Genomic DNA, 19,640 nt, shown 5'->3' with positions numbered 1-19,640 from the left:
TTATGTTGTTGCTGAATTTGTTAAAAGGTATTTTCTTTTTGCCATAACCGGGAATGTACTGTTTTAAATCATTAGACCCACTCTGATACCAGGGCTTGTCAATCAGCAATGTGGACCTTTATTAAGGTATATGAAGAATATGCGTTAATTCGTTCTACACTGCTTAATAATAGGATGCTTAAAGTTTTTCTTTTGACCATTGACCTATTGATGATGGAACCTTGATTTTATGTCCTCTGAAATAGAGATCCTCCAGTCGTTGCCTGTCAACAGGCCTTATATGAATTCATCTGAGCAGCTATTTTCCTCTAGATTCTTTGTTTAAAAACAACAAAAAAAACACATTTTTGGTCAAGGACTATAAAGTATTGACCTTCGGCGTTCATCACGTACTCCTTGATGACTATGAACTCGTGACGTAATATTTCGCAGTTGGGCGTGCCTAGGACGCATGCGCTCCTTTTCTGTCACTCGGCTAAACGGTGCTAGGGGAAATTTGCTGTGTTGGGGGCACGACAGCATATGAGGTTTATTATCTTATAATGTCATACTGATCGGTACCACCTTCTGTTCCTTGAAACTACGACGCTAAGGGAGTAACCACCACAATGCTGCGTGTCTGTTTGAAAGGGGCAAATGCAGCAGCTCGGGTAAGACATTTGTGTGTGGCGAGCACAGACTAGCATGCTAGCCTACTAGCCACACAGAGAACGGTCATTCAGTGACCCATTCACAAGGCCTAATTTAGTTACCGCTTGTCAGTGAAGGGAAGCGTTATTTTCTCTGACGATTCGTCAATAATCAGTTGTGCGACAACAGTGTGTGGAAAGTATGAGATAATGATTATATTCATGTGATATTGTATTTATTTAAGGGTTAAGCAGCTTGCTGTTATCTATTGCCACCTTGCGTAAAGTACGTATTTCTCAGTGGAAGTAGGCGTTACCTTTAGATGGTTGAAAGGGGTTAGCAAATGAAATTGACGGATCCCATGAGGGGCATGATAATGCACCAATGTCTGTCCTGCTAGAAAGTATAGCTACGCAAAATTCGGCGGTTTGTGCGTGATTCATATTTTCTGTCATTCACCCATGCCTGTAACAGTTTGGTTTTTGAGTTAAACCAAACAGTCAAATTTTCGGATTGCCATATGTGCACTTTGAAGTAGATACCGATTAGTATCATACCGATTTCATACATTTTTTTTAAAGGCAGTAGGATGTTTGTATAGTTCCCATGAGGAGGACGTGACCTTGTCGGCGAAAAAGTTCGCGAAGTTCCTTTCGGAGTCAACCTTTCCTTTAGTAATGTGGCCCTACACAATATGTAAAATATGTTACTTTCAGTTTACACACACACTACATTTATCAAGAGCCAAACGCCTACCTAGCAAAGCTAACATTAGCATTAACCATGTGTTGCCAGTGCAATCTCAGATGATATTCATGGAAATGTGGAAACGTGCTCTTTTACAACGAAATTCTCGATCTGCACTCGTTGTACACCAATTAAATATACGTTAATAATCTATAAGTTAGCTGTCTAAATCAACCTGCCTCGCTGTCTACGACAGCCGACTCTTCACAAACAGTATCCTTTTCGGGGCTTTTAGATGTCATTTTAAAAACCTCATATTCTTATAGTGATGTCACCTTGACATCTTTAACATGGAAATCATTTAATGTATCACCACTTAAGGACTTCTGTTGGGATCCAATGGGACCCGACGAAGCCTTGTGGCTTTAACGCAGACCATTGAAGCCACATGGAAAAATGTTCACCAATGCTTCCATGATGATTCGAGGTGTTTACAGTTGTCTACGGATAATTTGACGTCTCCATTGTGTTTTCCCCCTAGAAATGTGTTTGTGGGAAGGTGGCCGGCCATCCCTTGCAGCACTGTCGTGGCTACACCTCAGCGGGAAACTCCGGGTAGGTTATCTGCAAACATGAGGCCCTCAGCCAGGAGGGATGGCGGTGGGAACATATTGTACTGAAAGCAATAAAGTGTAACTTAGAGCTAATTGTCAGATGTTGATGGCTACGATGGTCTTGCCTAAGGTGAAGGTGTCGGTGCTTTTGATACAGTGTCGTATGATACTCATTGTTTGATTGTAGGTGGGACAATACTGTTGTTTGTCATTGACATTAATGGTCTAAATGAAGTTTAACTGATGACTTGTATGTTTGTGTTGGCAGAGTAACTGCAGGCAAGATTGTAGCTGCCAGCCTTCTAACAGTGGGCGGCGGGCTCGGTGGCACAATCCTCTATGCCAAATGGGACCCCAAATTCCGGGCGAATGTTGAGAAGACTGTTCCTTACTCAGACCAGGTGTTTGGGATGACTCTGGGAGCGGCGCCTGTCCTCACATTGCCAAAGAAGCCGGTAGGGTTAGCACACATCTGGTTTCCAGTCACATTGCCAATACTATGCTGGAGTTCCCTTCATTGCATCTTGGGTTTAGGTCTTCAGATAAAGTGCATGACTCCAACGATAAAACAGAATCATTGAGACATTTAGGATTACTTTTTCAAATCGGTAAACAAGTGTATTGCCATCTTTAATTACGCTTTGACCAAACTCTACCAAAAACTCTTGTATTGGGAAGGAAATGAGGCCCAATGCTTGTCTCGCGACATGGCTGTGTGACATCAGGTAACATCGTTTTCTTGGGTGTTCACCATGTTTGTACAAATGTCTCAGCAGGCAAAAGTGGAAGCCCTGCAGATATCCAGTGTGTCCGAAACCATCAAGGAATCCAAGCAGCCGAAAAAGGAAAAGAAAGCCAAAGAGGCTGCCCCTGAGAAACCCCCTGTGGTAGAGGAGACCCCAGCTCCACCTCCTCCTCCACCTCCACCTCCACAAACTATTGAGGGTGAGATCACCAGAGGTTTAGCAAAAAATCATTGAAGGTTTTTTTTTTGTTTGTTTTGTTTTTCCAGAACTGCTCAAACATGTTAGAGATGGATTTGAAAGTTAGGAGTGTTGTTGTAAGCTTGCAGTTTTAAGGTTAGCTGATTCCTTAAAGAGATGAAATAGTTAAGGAGAGTCATGCGAAGGCTTGCTAAGCCTTTGTATAGCTGGTGAGACCAGTGACCTCTGCTAGGGCTTAACAGTGGTTGCATTACTGGCATTTTGTATGTCAGTGAATGACACTCTTGAGGTTTCTCTTCTGCTGGAGGTTGAGCACAAAATGGCTCACTCGCACTCACTGATCTTGCAAGCCAGACGTGGCAAACCTGATCGGCCTGAAGCTTACTGGGCTGCATGCTGTGATTTCCACACACTCGAGTTGTCTAACTGTCGTGATTGATAAGCTCTTCTGGGTGTGTTTCTGTTATAAAGGTGGGAGGGAATGAAGACCGCTGTTAGGGTGATCTCATGGAATGCATAAGAAGTGAATGTATACGAATATTTGAGTACCTCTGTAGGTTTTGAGATTTTATATTTTAAATTCAGCTAGAGAATAGGCATTATTTTCTTCCTCAATTCTATCCAATTAATCCTTTATACTTTTCTCAACTATATTATATACATATATATATATCTGAAATTGCATGATTATTGTTTCTACCGTTACGTTGTGCCTCAGTAAGTCTCTGGTTGTGAAGTCTTTAATGATTTCAAATCACATGTTTGTGTGAAGACGGACAGTTATGGCCTCATGAATGACTCTATTCACCCTTCAGGTCAGTTTTGCTGACCGACTAGAAATGAGTGGCTTTAAAGCAGTCATCTAAATGAACAATGAAGGAAGGATGAAGACATTCAACCACCACTGGAACATTGTTACTGATATTTGCTTTCCAAAAGGGTGGGGTTCAGTTGGCACTTCAGATAACATTTTGCAGTGGTTGTGCGCGTCGGTTTTAGCCTTCCCCACTGCAACCTGTCTCGTGGAAGGTTCCACTCGTGACGCTCCCACTGTGTTGCAGAGGCCTCTGCCGAGGCGGCCCACATCCTCTCCGCTATCGGCGAGGTGCCCTCCGTGCCCGCGCCGGGCACCAGCGACAAGGCGCCGCCCGCCCCCCCAGCAGAGGCTGCAGTTGAGCCTGCAGGTCTGTGACCCAACAACTCCCCCTCCTCCCCAACGCACGCCGACATCTTCTTGACCTTTTACCTTTGCCCTCCGCAACTGACTCCCCTCCGCAGGGTCAGCCTCCAGCTACAAATACGATTATAAAACTGATTTCACAGGCAAGGATACAAGTCCCACAGCTTCTGCTCTACAGCGGAGTCCTTGGGTGAAATTAGCTCGAAAGGTCACAAATACCTGACATTTAACAGTGGAAAAATATGAACTAAAAGCTTGTTATTCAGCCGTGTTTTGAGAGGTGACAAGACTAATCTCGTCTGATCTGGAGTTGCTGAACTGCGAAGGGCGTTGCATGCTGGGCTATGAGTTTCTCTCTCTCTCTCTCTCTCCTTTCTCTCCCTTTCTCGGCATGTGGCCTCGATGAGTCCATCCCTGTCACTATCATCAACTAACAGGATTTCCCACTCTCCCTGCACGGCTCTCTGTCCTGTCGCACGCTCTCCTCGTTTCTCTTCCCGGATCATCTCGCTCTCCTTGGTCCTTTCTCCATCTGTCATTGTGGTTGGAGCAACAGCCCACCGCCCGGTGCTCACACGCCACTAACATGGAGGTGCCTGCGGGGTCATGCATTATCACTCATTTCACACAGTGTGCATCGTCATGAAGTGTGTGTGTGTGTGTGTGTGTGTGCATCGTCATGAAGTGTGTGTGTGTGTCCATCGTCATGAAGTGTGTGTGTGTGTGCATCGTCATGAAGTGTGTGTGTGTGTGTGTGTGTGTGTGCGTGCATCGTCATGAAGTGTGCTGCATGTAGGCTCATTTTGGATACGGCGCATGTGTGTGTTGTGTTTTATGTAGTGTAATGTCCATGTGCTCAAAGTACAGTGGGGTCACTGGCTTTCGTCTGGGCAGATGTTAGGGGTATGGATGTGTGCATGCCACAAAACCAGCGATTATGCTGGTTGTGCAAGTTTGTGTGAAAGCATGTGGATAAAACATATAATACTAGTGTTTGTATGTTCTCAGCCCCCTGGCTTACACACTCAGAGAAGTGTGAAACACGGGAATGAACTGAGTGTGTGTGTGTGTCTAGCAGGGGAATGTAAGGAGTGTGCACATGAGCCTGCGCTGAAAGAACGGCCGGCAGAGGAGGTGACTGCACTCCTGGCTGCAAAGGATAAGGCTGAGGAAGACATCCTGGCCTGTATGTGTCCAACACACACACTCTGTCTTACTCTCACAAACACACACACGCGCACACACAAACTCATTCTCTCTCTTTTCTCGCACACACACACACATACTAAACACTAATCTCCCTATCCCATGTAGCTGCACACACCACACTCAAATGCGCACACACACACACACATACACCCCCATTGACAGTATGTGTTAGAACGCATGTATGTGTTAGAACACATGTACAAATATGCACATGCAGCAGGGCCCCTGTAACCGTAGAGGATACATTCCAACAACTACCACGTATAGTAGCCAACATCGTATGGAACTTGATTTTCGTGTATATACATTCCTATGATTCGGTTTAATTTATAAATAACCCACAATAAGACCTCAATAACAACTTTTTTTTTTCTTCCTTTCGTTATGTCCTAGCCCCTCCCTTTGATTTAAACAGAATGCAATGAGGATGAAGGAATTACAGACAGACAGACATGAGACTAAAGACATCAGTCACGTGTTAAGCACTATTGTGCTGAAAGGTTACTCGGAGTGGCACGGAATTAAGAACTGAAGAACCGTTTATTTAAGAACCGACCTTAATTGTCCGCTTAATATTTTCATAATCGTGAATAACTGAAACCATGGTTACCAAATCAGGAGATACGGGGGCTCCTCTGTATACACAAAACACACTCCCAGGCATGCACTCACACACGTGCACCATGTGCTTACTGCATCCACGCACGAGCAATGTACATACACTTTTCTTGGTTTCCCAACACACACACTTCCACATACCACAGCTGATGGAGTTGAGTGTACTGCATTGGTGATTTTGCTTCATGCATTTGTGTACAAGCCTCCCTCTGCTCCCTTTCTGTGATTTACCCTTTGTGTTCTCTAACTTCCTGTCCCCTTACGACCGTCCTTTAACTTCCTGTCCCCTTACGACTGTCTGCTGCTGATCTGTCCTCTGTTCTCTGGCCTATGCCTTTGCATGGTCTCATTAACATAGTGGTGAGGTGGCCTCAGGCACACCAGCCTTGTTGATTGGCCTGTCTCTTTGTCCCTCACCCAGCTCTCTCCAGCCATCTGGATGAGACGCTGGGCAGCTCGGCTAAGGTCACGCTGGCGGCCATCGGCGCTCAGGAGGCCGCGCTGTCAGCCATTGCCGTCCACTGCCAGAAGCTGAAGGAGGCCATGGATGCGGAGGTGAGGCCCGGCGTAGAACAGCCACCACCACATAACAAATCCAGTGTGGGAGCATATTCATTTTTTGTGGTGCTCCTGTGGTGAACAGGCTCCTGTGCTGGTAGGGGTAGTTCGTGGGGGCTGGGCTGGGGTGGGGTGGGGGGCTGTAGGGGTATTTTTGGAAGCCTTGCAGTGAAGTGGTCGGGACTGGAGATACGGTGTCCGGCCGCCCCTCTAGTGTTGAGGTGTGGAGCGAGAGGGCAGGGAAACAGACCAGCCATCTGTGCAAAGCCATAGCAATTCAGATAACCTCTTTTTTTTTTTTTTTTTTTTAAATAGGGCTCCTTTGAGGAAGTCACTTTAGCTTTTCATCAGCCATTAAAAGACTGCGTCATGTTCAACCTCTGTATGAAGTCAGTGGCAAGTGTTCCTGTCTGAAATGTCATATGTCAGAAGTGTCACATTCCCACGGCAGTCATGCCTGAAAGAAAAGCTTCCAACCGTTTTGCCTCACCGTTTTGCCTCACCGTTTTGCCTTACCGTTTTGTTGTTTTCCTTGTGGGAAACTATAGCCCCTCGTTTGGAAAGCAATGCAGTTCAGAATGCTGTAGCTCACGTTTTGGGTGCCCTGGAATGAGACTGGTCTTGTGCGTCCATGTTTGTCTCGCTCAGGGCGCCCCTGATAAGAAGTCCTCCCAGTGGAGGGAGCTAGAGGACGCTCTGGGCCAGCGGAGCCAAGCCGTGGATGATGCTGGAGCCGCCCTCCTCAGAGCCAAGTGAGTCACACCGTCTCTACACACACACACACACACACACACACACACACACACACACACACAGGCCTTATCACACACACAGGAAGAGAAAACGCAAACAAAGTGTCTTTGTTGGGAGACGCCAACGTTAAACAAAGCCATGCAGTAGTGGTGCTCAGAAATCTCAAGCCCATTGGTTTGGGAAGAGATCAGCTTTGTAGGAAATGAAGATGGTGTAATGTTTATTAATATGGTGTGATGTCATCACTGTGGGGTGTGTGTGTGTGTGTGTGTGTGTGTGTGTGTGTGTGTGTTGTAGAGATGAGCTGGAGAAGCTGAAAGAAGTGATACATGTCGCCAAGGGCTCTAAGATCGACGCAGCACGACCCCAGGTCTTGGCAGCCGAGGAGAACCTCCACAGCATGATTGTAGACCTGGACAAAGTGGTGGGCAAGGTAAAGGCCACCCTTTCCCTCCTCATTATCTTCCTCCCTCCCTCCTTCTCTTTTTTGTTTTTTATCTCACTTTCATACGGTCTTTTTTATAATTACCTCCTCCCTTCACCTCTCTTCCTTATGCCCCCTCTCTCACTCACTCACTCTGGCTCCCTCTCCCTCAGAAAGCATGTTTAAGTAATGATGTCCGATTTCTATCCAGGCGTGTATAATCTCCTCTTATTAACATTGATGGCTGTGCAGTTGATACCTTATAAGGCAGGTGGTGTTTAGACACACGAAAGTTTAAACATTCTCCTATTCAAACACTGTCTAGAGAGGTGAAAGTGTAAGATGCCATAATTGGCTTTATTGGCTATATTTTACCCTGTTCTTGTGTATTGTGTAACTAACGACTCTGTAGGCATCCTAAGCCCCTTTAGAATGCCTTGTCATATGTGAGGTTAAACTCTATTTAGATAATAACCCGGCTTCATACCTCATGTTGTAGTGGTGTGTTTGAGTTAGCGCGTGACTCAGAGACGACGTGTGCCGTTATCTGCAGGTCCAGTCAGCCCAGTCGGAGGCCAAGATCGTCTCTCAGTACAGTGACCTGGTAAACGAAGCCAAGGCACAGTTCCAGAAGGAGCTCGACAGCATCACGCCAGAGATCAAAGCCAGCTGGAAGGGACTTGGTAAACACACACACACACACACACACACACACACTCTGACTTGGTGGCATTGCCAGCAGTTAGCAACTCCTCATATTGAAACAATCTAGAGACAATAGTGGTCTGTGGTCTTACTCCAGGAAATGGGTAGCCTCGGCAAGCACTTATAAGTGGTTTCTTGTTGCTTATTAGCCATGCACTTTAATTTGATAATGAAATTATAGTAATTGGAATGAGAAGCTTTGGCCTGGCTTTGGACTGGACTTTTGGGCCTGAACAGTAAACGGTGTTTAGTGCATGCATGCAATACTGATAAGATGTCTGTAGTTATTAAGTCATGTCAAGTCAAGTGTGAAAATGTAAAGAAAACTACATTTCTAAGATGAATTGTCATGATGTAAAGCAGGGAAGAGGAGACCAGAACCCACCTGAATGTGTGTCTTCCTTCTGAAAGCCCCCCCAGTCTCCCATGAACCATCACTGCTAACCTCTGACCCTCCTCCACCCCTCCCCCTTCCCCCGCCCGCAGCCGGCAAGCTGAGCATGGACGACCTGAACTCGCTGATCGCCCACGCGCACCGGCGCATCGACCAGCTGAACCGCGAGCTGGCGGAGCAGCGCGTGCGCGAGCAGATCCACATCGAGACGGCGCTGGAGCAGCAGAAGCTGGAGCACCAGAAGGCCCTGGAGCAGGCCGTGGTCACCGCGCTGGAGCACAACCGCGAGGAGATGCGCCTCGAGCAGGAGAAGAAGGTAGGGCAACAGCAGAGCGCCAGAGTACCAGCTCCTTTTCTAGTTGTTGTGTTGGCCTATGTTGTGGCTGCTTTTTCTTGTATACATGTTTAAAATGTGCTACACAAATAAAGTATTGTTATCGTGCATACAACTTACTCTGAAGTGTCCCCCCCCCCCCTCATTAGGTGTGGTTTCCATAGTCAGATAACTGTCTTCAGTGTCCAGAGTCAGTGTTTTGTCTCCGTCTGTGAGCTAGCTGCACTCCTGAACCAGGATGTAGAACTTGTTTATTCAGGCAGCTGGCTCACTGCTTGGCTTTTAGTACAGAGTGTCATGGTTGTAATATATAACTTACGTGTGATATGCACATATGTTGTGCACTCTTGTAGCCCAGACTGTAGAGCAAAGTAAGGGATAATGCCCAAATCATGAGTTTGACCCAAACTAACAAAAATGAATGCCTCACCTATACTGTGAGATGCTGTGGAGGAAGGAGTCTGCTGATGTAGTAACTGTTGATGTGAATGTTAGGTGGAGGAGGTGCGTGAGGTGATGGAGGCAGAGATGCGCACGCAGCTCCGCAGACAGGCGGCTGCACACACAGACCACTTGCGTGACGTGCTCAAGGTGCAGGAGCAGGAGCTGCGCTCTGAGGCTGACGAGGTGAGACACACACACACACACACACACTCAATCACATCGCTCTAACACACTCTCACTCAAATACGCACGCAGTCTCTCACTCAACTTCACGTCTCTGAAGCGTGTCCTTTTTATGCATCAGTACACATGCGCTGCCGTTTCCACCAGCTGATTTCATCCTCAAACGAGGGCCTGTAGTGTACAGTGCATATTGTAACACGTGTGTGCACACACACACACACACACACACACACACACACACACATACACACACACACATTAAATGAGCCTCTCACTCAATGTAGACCAATGCCACTGCCCATGTCAATGTCTGCTATGCCGTCGTTGTTTGTTTGGCAGTTCTCATCTGTTTAATTTAAATAACCAAACTGCTGTGTGTGTATGTCTCAGACCCTGAAGAATAAGATGCAGGAGCAGGAGACAGGGTACCGCAGGCTGACTCAGGAACAGCTGGACGCCTTCACCCTGGATATGAACGCTGCTTACGCCAGACTCAAGGGCATGGAGGAGGCCATCGACAGTGAGTCACTCACAGCCCTGCCCAGATAGATATTCATATAGGGCCTCTGTTTTAGTATCAAGGAAATGTGGAGTGCATTGGGAAAGAGTAGTCAGTCTTGCGGTCAGAGTTGTACATTTTGCACTTTGTGAGCAAATTACTAGAGCAGGTTAGTGGACGTCCTGTTCTCAGAAGCCTTAATGGGGGTGGGTGTCTTTCCCGTTTGAGACTCCTTAGTGTGGGTGTGTGTCCTTCCCGTTTGAGACTCCTTAGTGTGGGTGTGTATCCTTCCCGTTTGAGACTCCTTAGTGTGGGTGTGTATCCTTCCCGTTTGAGATGCCTTAGTGTGGGTGTGTATCCTTCCCGTTTGAGATGCCTTAGTGTGGGTGTGTGTCCTTCCTGTTTGTGAGCTCTTTCTTCTCGTCACTGCCTCTGTAGGTCATGTGATTGCTGAGGACGAGGCGCGTAAGGCGCACCAGCTGTGGCTGTCGGTGGAGGCCCTGAACTACACCCTCCGCACGTCCGGCGCAGACGCCCCTACCGAGCCCTTGGAGGCGACCGCCGCCGTTGTGCGCCAGAGCTGCGCCGACAACGAGTTTGCCCAGGCGCTGGCGTCGGCGCTGCCCGGCGAGTCACTGAGCCGCGGCATCTACAGTGAGGCGTCGCTGCGTGCCCGCTTCCAGGACGTGCGCCGTCTGGCGAGGCGCGTGGCGCTCATCGACGAGACGCGCAACAGCCTCTACCAGTACTTCCTGTCCTACATGCAGGCCGCGCTTCTCATGGAGCCCCAGCAGGAGGCCCCACCGGCCCGCCTCAACGGCGACGACCTAAACACCTTCAAGCTGCTGTCCTACGCCTACTACAGCATGGAGCGCGGAGACCTGGAGCTGGCCGCCAAGCTGCTCAACCAGCTGCAGGGCGAGCCACGCCGTGTGGCCCAGGACTGGCTCAACGAGGCTCGGCTCACGTTGGAGACCCGGCAGGCCGTCAGCCTGCTCTCGGCCTACGCCAACGCCGTCGGCCTGGGCACCACGCAGGCCCCCTGAGCCAGCGGATCCAGAGGAAATACTAGAGCCAGTCGGTGGAGATGTGGAGAGAGGGAGAGATGACGTCCAGCAGGAGATGGTACGAGCTGTATATTTGCAAGTGCCGCGACTCAGGCCCCAGGTCGCCACGGGAAACGCCTTGATGCACGCTTGCCCCTCCTTCAGCTCTCCTGAGATTTTTTTTTTCCCAACGGAACGATATCAGAAGTCCCGAAGCACTTTTTATTTTGTTATGTTTCATTTGTTTTCCAACAAAGTGGCATAAGCCTACAAAACTAAAATTGATAACATTGTGGCCTCTTACTCAAAACAGAAATAAAAAGAACAAACTGTTCTGAATATTTAAGTGTATCTCATATGCATAAATTAATTTCTGAGGAGTTAGCTGTCGTATTGAAGAAATGCCACTCGTTCTGTATATAAGAAAGCACCTCTTCACAGACTAACTTTGGAGTGTGAGCTTAGCAGATAGATGGGCCTCCAGTCTTACACAAGCTAGGTTAACTCGTATGACACTAGCCCTGTTCACTGTTTCAAGCCCACACGTGTTAGGTTGTTCAATTTGATGTTCATTATTTTCTGCTCATCCAACTGACCAGATATTTCAGTAAGGATCCTGATTGTCAATGTTGTTGTCATGCTACAATTCTCCCTAGTAATGTTGGATACTAATAAATCATGGATGTTGTGAAAAATCTTGATTTGTTATTGCCTTATTTCAAGTGTGGTGGAACACCAATGAATGCTTATTGGAATGGTATGAATTAGTTTTATTACACAGCACTCACAGGTACAACAGCATTAAGTGACAGTACAATGGTAATGGTTGAAGGACTTAGCAGGTGAGGTCCCTGTTGCCATCAGAAGAAAACTCCAGTGATGACAGGGTTGCCCTAAAAAAGACCAAAAAAACATTTTCAGAACGGTCACTCTGGCAATTTGAAACAATGCATGATTTGATGTTTTGTAATTATTGTTAATTTTAAAGCTTTTTCTATTAACCTAAACTTGTTTACTATGAACATTACACAATTCCCAACTTGCTCTATGTGGGCGCCATGAGAACCGGAGGGGATGTGTTCGGCAGCTTACCTGTGATCCTCGGTCAGCTCAAACTCCTTCTGGACCCTTTCGGTGAGCATCGGTGTGCCGGCGAGGCAGTATCTGGCGGACATCTGCACCAGCTCCACGGCTTGGTTGGCGTCCTGAACCTCCTTTATACTCGACAGGAAGTCCTCCATCAGAGCATCGCTGGAGATGCAGAGGAGATGTTAAGGGTCTGGCTTATAGCAAACACACAGGGAGTGCAGTGTGCATGCATCCTACCCAAAACACTGTCAGAAGACATTTATGTTTCTCACATCTATTCAGGGCATTAATGTATTCTTAGTTTTCACAGATGGATCAGCGTCCTAGAGCAACTGGACATATAGTAGCATATCCTGTGCTTTCAGTTAAACAACTGCAGTGCACTCACGTTGGAACTCTGTTGCTGGCCTTGAAGAGCTTCATCATCTCCCTGTTGTAAAACAAACGAAACAAGAGTGACGTAAGGTACTCACATAATAAATGGGTGAAGGTCAGGAAACATAACAACAGAGACTCATGGTCAAGGTCATGTGTGCTTAGTAATTACAATCTGTATTGACATCTCACCAAGCTTGCTGCCTTTTCTGGGCTGCTAGTAGTATAGACGTGATGCTGCCCAGAGAGTTGGCTGTCCATTCCAGAACTGGTTTGCCAAACTCAGTAGGAACATAGCGCCTCTTCACATCCAGAGCACACTGTGCAAACGATTCCTGGACCTTTACAGAGAAACGGGAAACAGGGTTGAAGAGGACTTCATTGGATTCGAAATGACCACCTGATGTCGGAATGTTGCAGTACTCTCGGAGTACTCTATACCGACTGTGGTTCTCTGTTCCATTCTATGTCTACATGCTGCTGTAAAGGCACAGGTTCCTTCAATCAGGTTCCTTTCTCTCACCTCAGAGCTCTGTTTCTCTCTGGCCATCAGAGACAGCATCTCATCCACCAGCTCAACCTTGTTGTCGTGACCTATCTGTTTGATGTCTGCAAAAGATGGAGCAGAATATTTTCATTTGCAATATAAACTTTCTCGCAAAACCAAATTGTGTTATTAGTCATTCCATGTTAATATTCAAAGCCAGTTTTGAAATTCTTGCCCACTTACCTTTCCATATCTCTGGGATGAGATCAAGTCGTCCGTCTGTGTCAAGTGCTTGAAGTAGGTCTATCATTCCTTGAGAGTGTGGATAATACAGCTGAACAAACAAGAAAGACATATTGTAAGGGTTTTATATCAGGTAAGAAATGTGCTATTTTTATTCCATGCATTGCACTTACAGAAGGGATCAGCTCCTTGTACCACTTCAGGACCACATCTATGTGCTCCATCATGCACAGGATGTTGAAAAATCTGCCACTAAAAAAAGAAAAGTCTCTAGATTAGTAACCTTATGAACATCCCACTATTTCAACAGATAACTTGAACAAAACTCTTTAGTACTTCTTGAATAGAGAATCTCTACCCATTAAAGCAGCAGTAAGGAGTTTTGGTCAAAAACTAGCAATCTAACTACTGAAAAGGCAAAAACCTTACAAACACCAACAACAGCACAGCTGGCACTGATAAAAGGCTTAAAAATAACAGTAATAGTCAACGTGCTGGCTGTTTGTTTTTTTTTATACTTAATTTCTGAGTTGTTTAATGTGTTTTGTTTACTTATTTTGTCTGTTTTGTTTTGTTATGTTTGTTATGTTTATTTATTGTTCTTCTGTATTATGTAGCCTCAATCAGGGCATTGCTGCAAAAGAGCCCTGTGCTCAGTCAATTCACCCTGAATAAACAATGATGATGATGATGATTGAATGTGAGTAAAAAAGGCTTCTGGGACTCACTAGTACATGCTCTGTTGATGGGCGTCTCCCAGCAGTCTCCAGTTCTCTCCCTCCTGCATCAGGCTGTGGAGCCGGTAGGCCGCCTCTAGGTCCTTATGCTCCAGGCACTGAGGAGACAGAGTGATGAGCCTCATTACCTCATTAGCCCCCCCCCCCTCACACCGTAGTGCAAGACGCACTGACAGCATGTTGTGAAAATGTTGCACTGCTTCACCAATCAACACTTACAACTCTCATGGCGTTCAGGAAGAACATCACTGTGGATTCAAAACAAGAAATGTTTTGTTAGTTTCTTCCCCCCTTGGGTTGGTAAATGATGCATATGTTCATGCACATGTACAATTTGCCTACAGTAAGGGGCGCAAGGATATTCATACATCACTGAAAAGTATACAAAGAAGTGACAACACCCCTGTGCAATATAGCATATGTCAAATTATTCAAAATTTTACACACCTTACAGGTACTGCGTTACTACCATGTTGAACAGTAGGGTATTTGCTCTTATGTGAAATTGAAAACTATCGGTCCTCTGGCTGTGCTTTACCCTGTGGAGCCATGATGTAGACACGCAGATAGACACAGCCCATGGGTCCAAAGCTGAGAAAGTTCTGGTGTTGACAGGTTATTTTATAACCGTGTTCATGCAATTGGACTACTTGGAAATCACAGGTGTACTCAATTTTGTTTCAATGCCCGCAGGTTTTCTAACTTTTGTGTCAGTGATCACGGGTGTAGTCACTTGTGTTGCATTGGGTTTCTACTTTGATGCCTGTATTTTCAGTATAGTCATATGTTCATAAGAGTAAATACTGTACTTGCGCCAACTTAGAAATAATTCAATTATTGAGATGTGATATCATTTTGAATCATTTGACATCGAAGTGATATTGCACAGGGGCGCTCATCACTTCTGTTGTATACTGTGTATTTAGTAAGAGGTTTAAATCATACCATCATCTGGGTCCTGGGGCTCGAAGCTCTGTCCAGAAATTTCATTCAGCACATCCTGTAAGATCTCTGTATGACCCTGGGTAGAGGAGGCTGAGGGGAGAATACATCTCATCACAGACAGCTAAAGGACACCAGGGCCAACATGACATTGTACTAGAGCAGTCCAGTGTGGATATTGAATGTGAAAGACCCTGGTTTGAAATATGGAGCTAGTTTCGATATCTGGATGTCCTCTGAAAGCTATTCAATAACAAAGCCTTACAGAGAGATTGACACAAACTATATAGGCGTAATACATACCAGCTTTATAAAAGATGCCTAGGAGGTGGTCATAAGAAGCCAAACTTGGTGCTGAGATACAGAGGGAAAAAATTGGTAGACAAAAGCATCAAGTAATAATAAAAATGACCAACAATCTCCCAGGGTTTAAAGCGAAATAATATTTAAAACACTATTGCAAAATCTTCAAACTAAATTTTCATTTTTAACAGTTTTTCTTAGAGTGAGACAACTTGATACTATGCTGCTCTTTGAATGACACTGAAAACACATTTCCAATCACAGTACTAAAAGAATCAATCAATCAATCAATCAATCAATCAATAAATCAATGAATAAATAAATAGCAGCTTTAACTGACTGATGCCGAGGGCCTTCATCTCGCCGAAGATGAGGAGTGCCTGTGATCTGGCCATGTTGCCACAGCGTCTCAGGGCCCTTAGTGCAGCATTGAACGTCAGCAGGTTCGGCCTCACCTTCTGCTCCGCCATCTGATTCAGTAGCTCCTACACACACACGCACACACACACGCACACACGCACACACACACACACACACACACACGCACACGCACACGCACACGCACACGCACACACACACACGGGCACACACACTCTTAACTGCAATTCGGAATTTTGGCCATTCCCCCCCTTTCCCCCTTTATACATTTGCTTTAATTGCATTAGTTCAGTTATCTTTTTTTCTGAGATAACAATGGATTTCATGCTTTTGCAAATATCTGAATGAATAACCTTTAGGTTTGAAAGATTGTATAGAAAATAAATGCCTTTTCAATGTGGCTGAGCAGGATGTTGCTTTACAAAGAAATGCTCAGAATACAGACAGAATAATGACAGAATTGCTCACAAACATAATGCACAACAGATGATGATGGTGCTAATTATCAGGTTGTCATTCATCTGTTGAGTATACTTCTTGATGTTTGAACTTTTACTTAAAAAAAAAAAGTGTTGGACATACGAAAATGAGCTCCCGTTTCTCAATGTACTTCTCCCGGACCTCAGGGGAAGCCAAAATCAGCGCGTTGAAGGTGTGAACATTGGCTAAACGAGAGAAGGACACACAGGGAATGAACTTGACTAATGATTAAGACAAAGCAACAAATTACTAAAAACCTCATTACTTTAACAAACAAACAAACAAACAAACAAACAAACAAGCACTCGTTCACCTGTTAATCGATTGTTCAGCAAATCGGTGTAGGTACTGAACGCCTTGCCATAGGCTTCGTGCTGCAAATTCATAAGGGAACACTTAGCCATCAACAACAAAAAACAAACAACAAACAACAACAACTTCACTGAAACAACTTTGCTAGGGCTGCTGTTAAACATACCCTGGCCATTCCTTGAATCAGCGCGCCATATGATCTGCTGTCCCGCTCTGGCATAAGATTAAAAATCCTTTCAGCGTTGTTATTCTCTCTAGGGCATAGAGACACAAAGCAAGTTTTATTCCAGTGTGGTACATGGGGAGAATCCTTGGGGTTAAAGGGGAAAATACTGGTGATCCCAAAAATCTGAGTCACAGGAAATACACAATATTTAAAAAAATATGAATCTTGTATTTGTTTCTAATATTTTTTTAAACGAGACCATGACATCCAAACATTTACAATTTTTACTTTGAAGATTCTCCCATCAGTCTTGGCTCTGTTTTCAGCACCAGGGCATATAGACATACACACGAGGGGACTCACTTCCAGACAACCCTCACGATGTCAGATGCTCTGCGTATTCTCGGTCTCCTCTTCCTGGGGTCATCTTGGACCTCCTCCTGGCGCAAAACATGAATGTAATCAATCAGAACGTGAACAGGTGGCCTTCTGTTGATATGTGTGATAGGGGTGTTGTTTACATAATCTCCAACCACCCCTCCACTTGTCTTTCACAGAGTATAAAAATGGTTTGGCAATAAGTGCAAGCAAATTCAGTGATTTTGTTCTTAAAATTTAGCAGTCAAAAATATACACTATTGAACTGTGAGCAGTAATATTAAAAAAAGAATGTTTCAAAAGTGGTTTGTCTCCTACCACATCCTCCGGTTTTTGCTCTGGGTCACTGTCATCTTTTGGGTCCTGGTCACCATAGAGACAGATCAGGTCCAACAGGTCATTGGTGAGATCCAGTGACAACGTGGTGCCTGGATGGAGGTTAAACAGAGAGAAATCAAATCAAGTCAGTTCCAAAATTTTACAGTGACACAGGAAACACAAGATAAAGTCTACATACACTGCACACTGTTTGAGTCATGTAAGTTCAAACAATATGTTTTATAAGACATACAGTATAATAAACATGTCTGCCTAATTAGCTGTCATAAGTCTAAAGTGCCCAAACCAATCAAAATACTTTTTTATTAAGATCTAGTTTACCATACAAACCTAAACAAGCTTGATGAGATTTGAGATTTGTAGTTTCTGAGTATTAAACTGGGTGTGATACTGTTAGAAAGCTGTGAGAGACATGGGCAGTGATTCTCAGAAGACACCAGCTAAAGCCACACTTGCTTTTGTATGCTTTGCTCCCCTTACCAGACTGCAGCAGCTGATCATACATGTCCACAGCAGCCTTGACCTTTCTCAGCTGGATGCGCTCAACCAGGGCCGCTTCAGACACTTCCTCAATCTGGAGCTGGAAGGTCTCCGGCATCAGACACTGCCAACCGAAGTGCAAAGAGGTATTTAGAAACTGGTGTAAGAGTGAATATTCAGAAACTGCTGGAGTTATGGTTCTGAATGCCAAGGGAAAATGTACAAAATCACTTTATAATAGCATTTGCTGGAGAAATTGCTATTGTTATTGTTATAGCGGTGAAGGTAAAAAAAACACCCAAGAGCACTCACAGGAATATGCGGCTCAGCAAAGTCCTTCTGGAAGAACTTGGGGTATGTGTTAATAAAGTACTTGGCTGCAGATTTGCCGGACTCTTGGGAGAGAGAGTACAGTTTCTGTAGAGGAAAGGCAAACACACAAAGTAAAAAAAAAAACAAGTAGCACAAACAAAAACAAATGGATAAAATGTGGGTTTTTTCTCCCACAAACAATTCTTTACAGACTGTAGTGGTACAAAATATGATTACTTACAAATTCCCCTGATGTTCTTGGGGTGAGGTATGAGTCATCCTGGAACGTGTAATGTGATGCTGTAGGGTCCTGGGGAAAGAAATAGCAGGCTTTTTGTTTTACTGCTAACAAACACACAGACACAATGTTAACAACACTGGGGGAAAAGAAGCTGAGCGTATAATATTTTACATACCCTTTTCACTGTAGATGTAAGTGCCTGCAAGACGGCTTCTTTACTCCTATTGTAAGAAGGCCAAGGATATTTAGTTTTTCAAGATATGTTTTCAACATACATTGCATCAACATGTTCTGCATCACTCGACCAAGACAAATGCATTGTAAGCTGAAACCTACTTGGCAATAAACCCATTTCTGATTCTCAAATGATTATGACCATATAACGTTACTGGATGCACTGGGTTTTCTCCCCCTCACAACTGATACCATACGTACCATGTTTTCTTTCGAGGAATAACAATTTCTTCTGACGACCCTGTAAGAATAGAAACGCAGTGACCAAGGGGGTACATAGGCATACCCTACTTCATTCGTAAACTGAAAGGCTATACTAGGTCTTAGTAGCTTAGTAGCTACGTCCGCACGTACCATTTGATGCAACTGCAGTTTTCTGCCAAGCTGATGCCGTGCATGCAAAAGTTCTAAGGAAGAAGAGGTTTTATAATACGCACACATGTGATAAAGAACAATAATTTGCAATGACAAAAACTGCAAACTAAACTGTGACCCTGCGAAAGCATTTAATGACCTCCAATTCGTTATTACACATAAGTATGTAGCTAGGTTGTCTGTATCAGCTAGGCTTTATAAAACAAATTGTAATCATGAATCAGAAATATGATATGACGGATTCTGTATAATTCACTTACCTTCGAGGATATATATGTTCCAAATTATTCAGAAATGTCAAACTCTTGATGTAAATATGACGCCCTGCATGTACACCGGAGGACGCCATTTTGACATTTACGAAATGCATTGTTGGTAAGGATAATACTACTTTAGTTTTATACAGGGGTGAATTTGACAGTATACTTGCATGGAAGTCATGAACATCTTAGATTGACATGTTGATTGGAAAATAGTTGTATTTATCTATTCTTATTCCCACCATATTTTCCATATGTTTGTCTCGAATAATATGTTCCGTCTCAAT

General features: G+C 44.8%; 2 protein-coding genes across 8 annotated transcripts; one reads left to right on the top strand and one right to left on the bottom strand.

The window, feature by feature from the left end:
* Positions 1 to 417: 417 nt before the first annotated feature.
* Positions 418 to 11,917, top strand: immt (inner membrane protein, mitochondrial (mitofilin)). Of its 7 annotated transcripts, none has more exons than XM_012831524.2 (14): positions 418 to 650; positions 1,859 to 1,932; positions 2,200 to 2,386; positions 2,708 to 2,876; positions 3,937 to 4,059; positions 5,131 to 5,241; positions 6,304 to 6,437; positions 7,089 to 7,192; positions 7,491 to 7,626; positions 8,171 to 8,300; positions 8,809 to 9,032; positions 9,546 to 9,677; positions 10,068 to 10,197; positions 10,615 to 11,917. In XM_012831524.2, the coding sequence occupies exons 1-14, from the start codon at positions 609 to 611 to the stop codon at positions 11,220 to 11,222; spliced, it is 2,304 nt and encodes a 767-aa protein (XP_012686978.2). In that variant the 5' UTR covers positions 418 to 608; the 3' UTR covers positions 11,223 to 11,917. The 7 variants fall into 7 exon arrangements, with proteins under 7 accessions (XP_012686978.2, XP_012686972.2, XP_031442748.1 ...); XM_012831518.2 differs by having other exon boundaries at positions 2,705 to 2,876; positions 5,134 to 5,241; XM_031586888.1 differs by having other exon boundaries at positions 2,705 to 2,876.
* Positions 11,918 to 11,977: 60 nt separating this feature from the next.
* On the bottom strand, positions 11,978 to 19,465 carry ptcd3 (pentatricopeptide repeat domain 3). The gene is made up of 24 exons (XM_031586890.2): positions 19,354 to 19,465; positions 19,073 to 19,125; positions 18,920 to 18,959; positions 18,660 to 18,705; positions 18,485 to 18,553; positions 18,244 to 18,348; positions 17,932 to 18,055; positions 17,431 to 17,540; positions 17,098 to 17,174; positions 16,735 to 16,822; positions 16,570 to 16,630; positions 16,359 to 16,441; positions 15,739 to 15,883; positions 15,399 to 15,449; positions 15,099 to 15,188; positions 14,373 to 14,401; positions 14,145 to 14,251; positions 13,590 to 13,668; positions 13,417 to 13,507; positions 13,210 to 13,295; positions 12,879 to 13,027; positions 12,700 to 12,741; positions 12,315 to 12,473; positions 11,978 to 12,115 (listed from the first exon to the last, which is right to left on the bottom strand). Exons 1-24 carry the CDS (start codon positions 19,461 to 19,463, stop codon positions 12,058 to 12,060), a joined length of 2,052 nt encoding a protein of 683 aa, XP_031442750.1. The 5' UTR covers positions 19,464 to 19,465; the 3' UTR covers positions 11,978 to 12,057.
* Positions 19,466 to 19,640: the final 175 nt, after the last annotated feature.

This window comes from Clupea harengus, chromosome 20 (genome assembly GCF_900700415.2).
Source record: "Clupea harengus chromosome 20, Ch_v2.0.2, whole genome shotgun sequence".
In the NCBI taxonomy this organism is placed as follows: domain Eukaryota; kingdom Metazoa; phylum Chordata; class Actinopteri; order Clupeiformes; family Clupeidae; genus Clupea; species Clupea harengus.
This window is presented reverse-complemented; position numbering and strand designations above follow the sequence as displayed.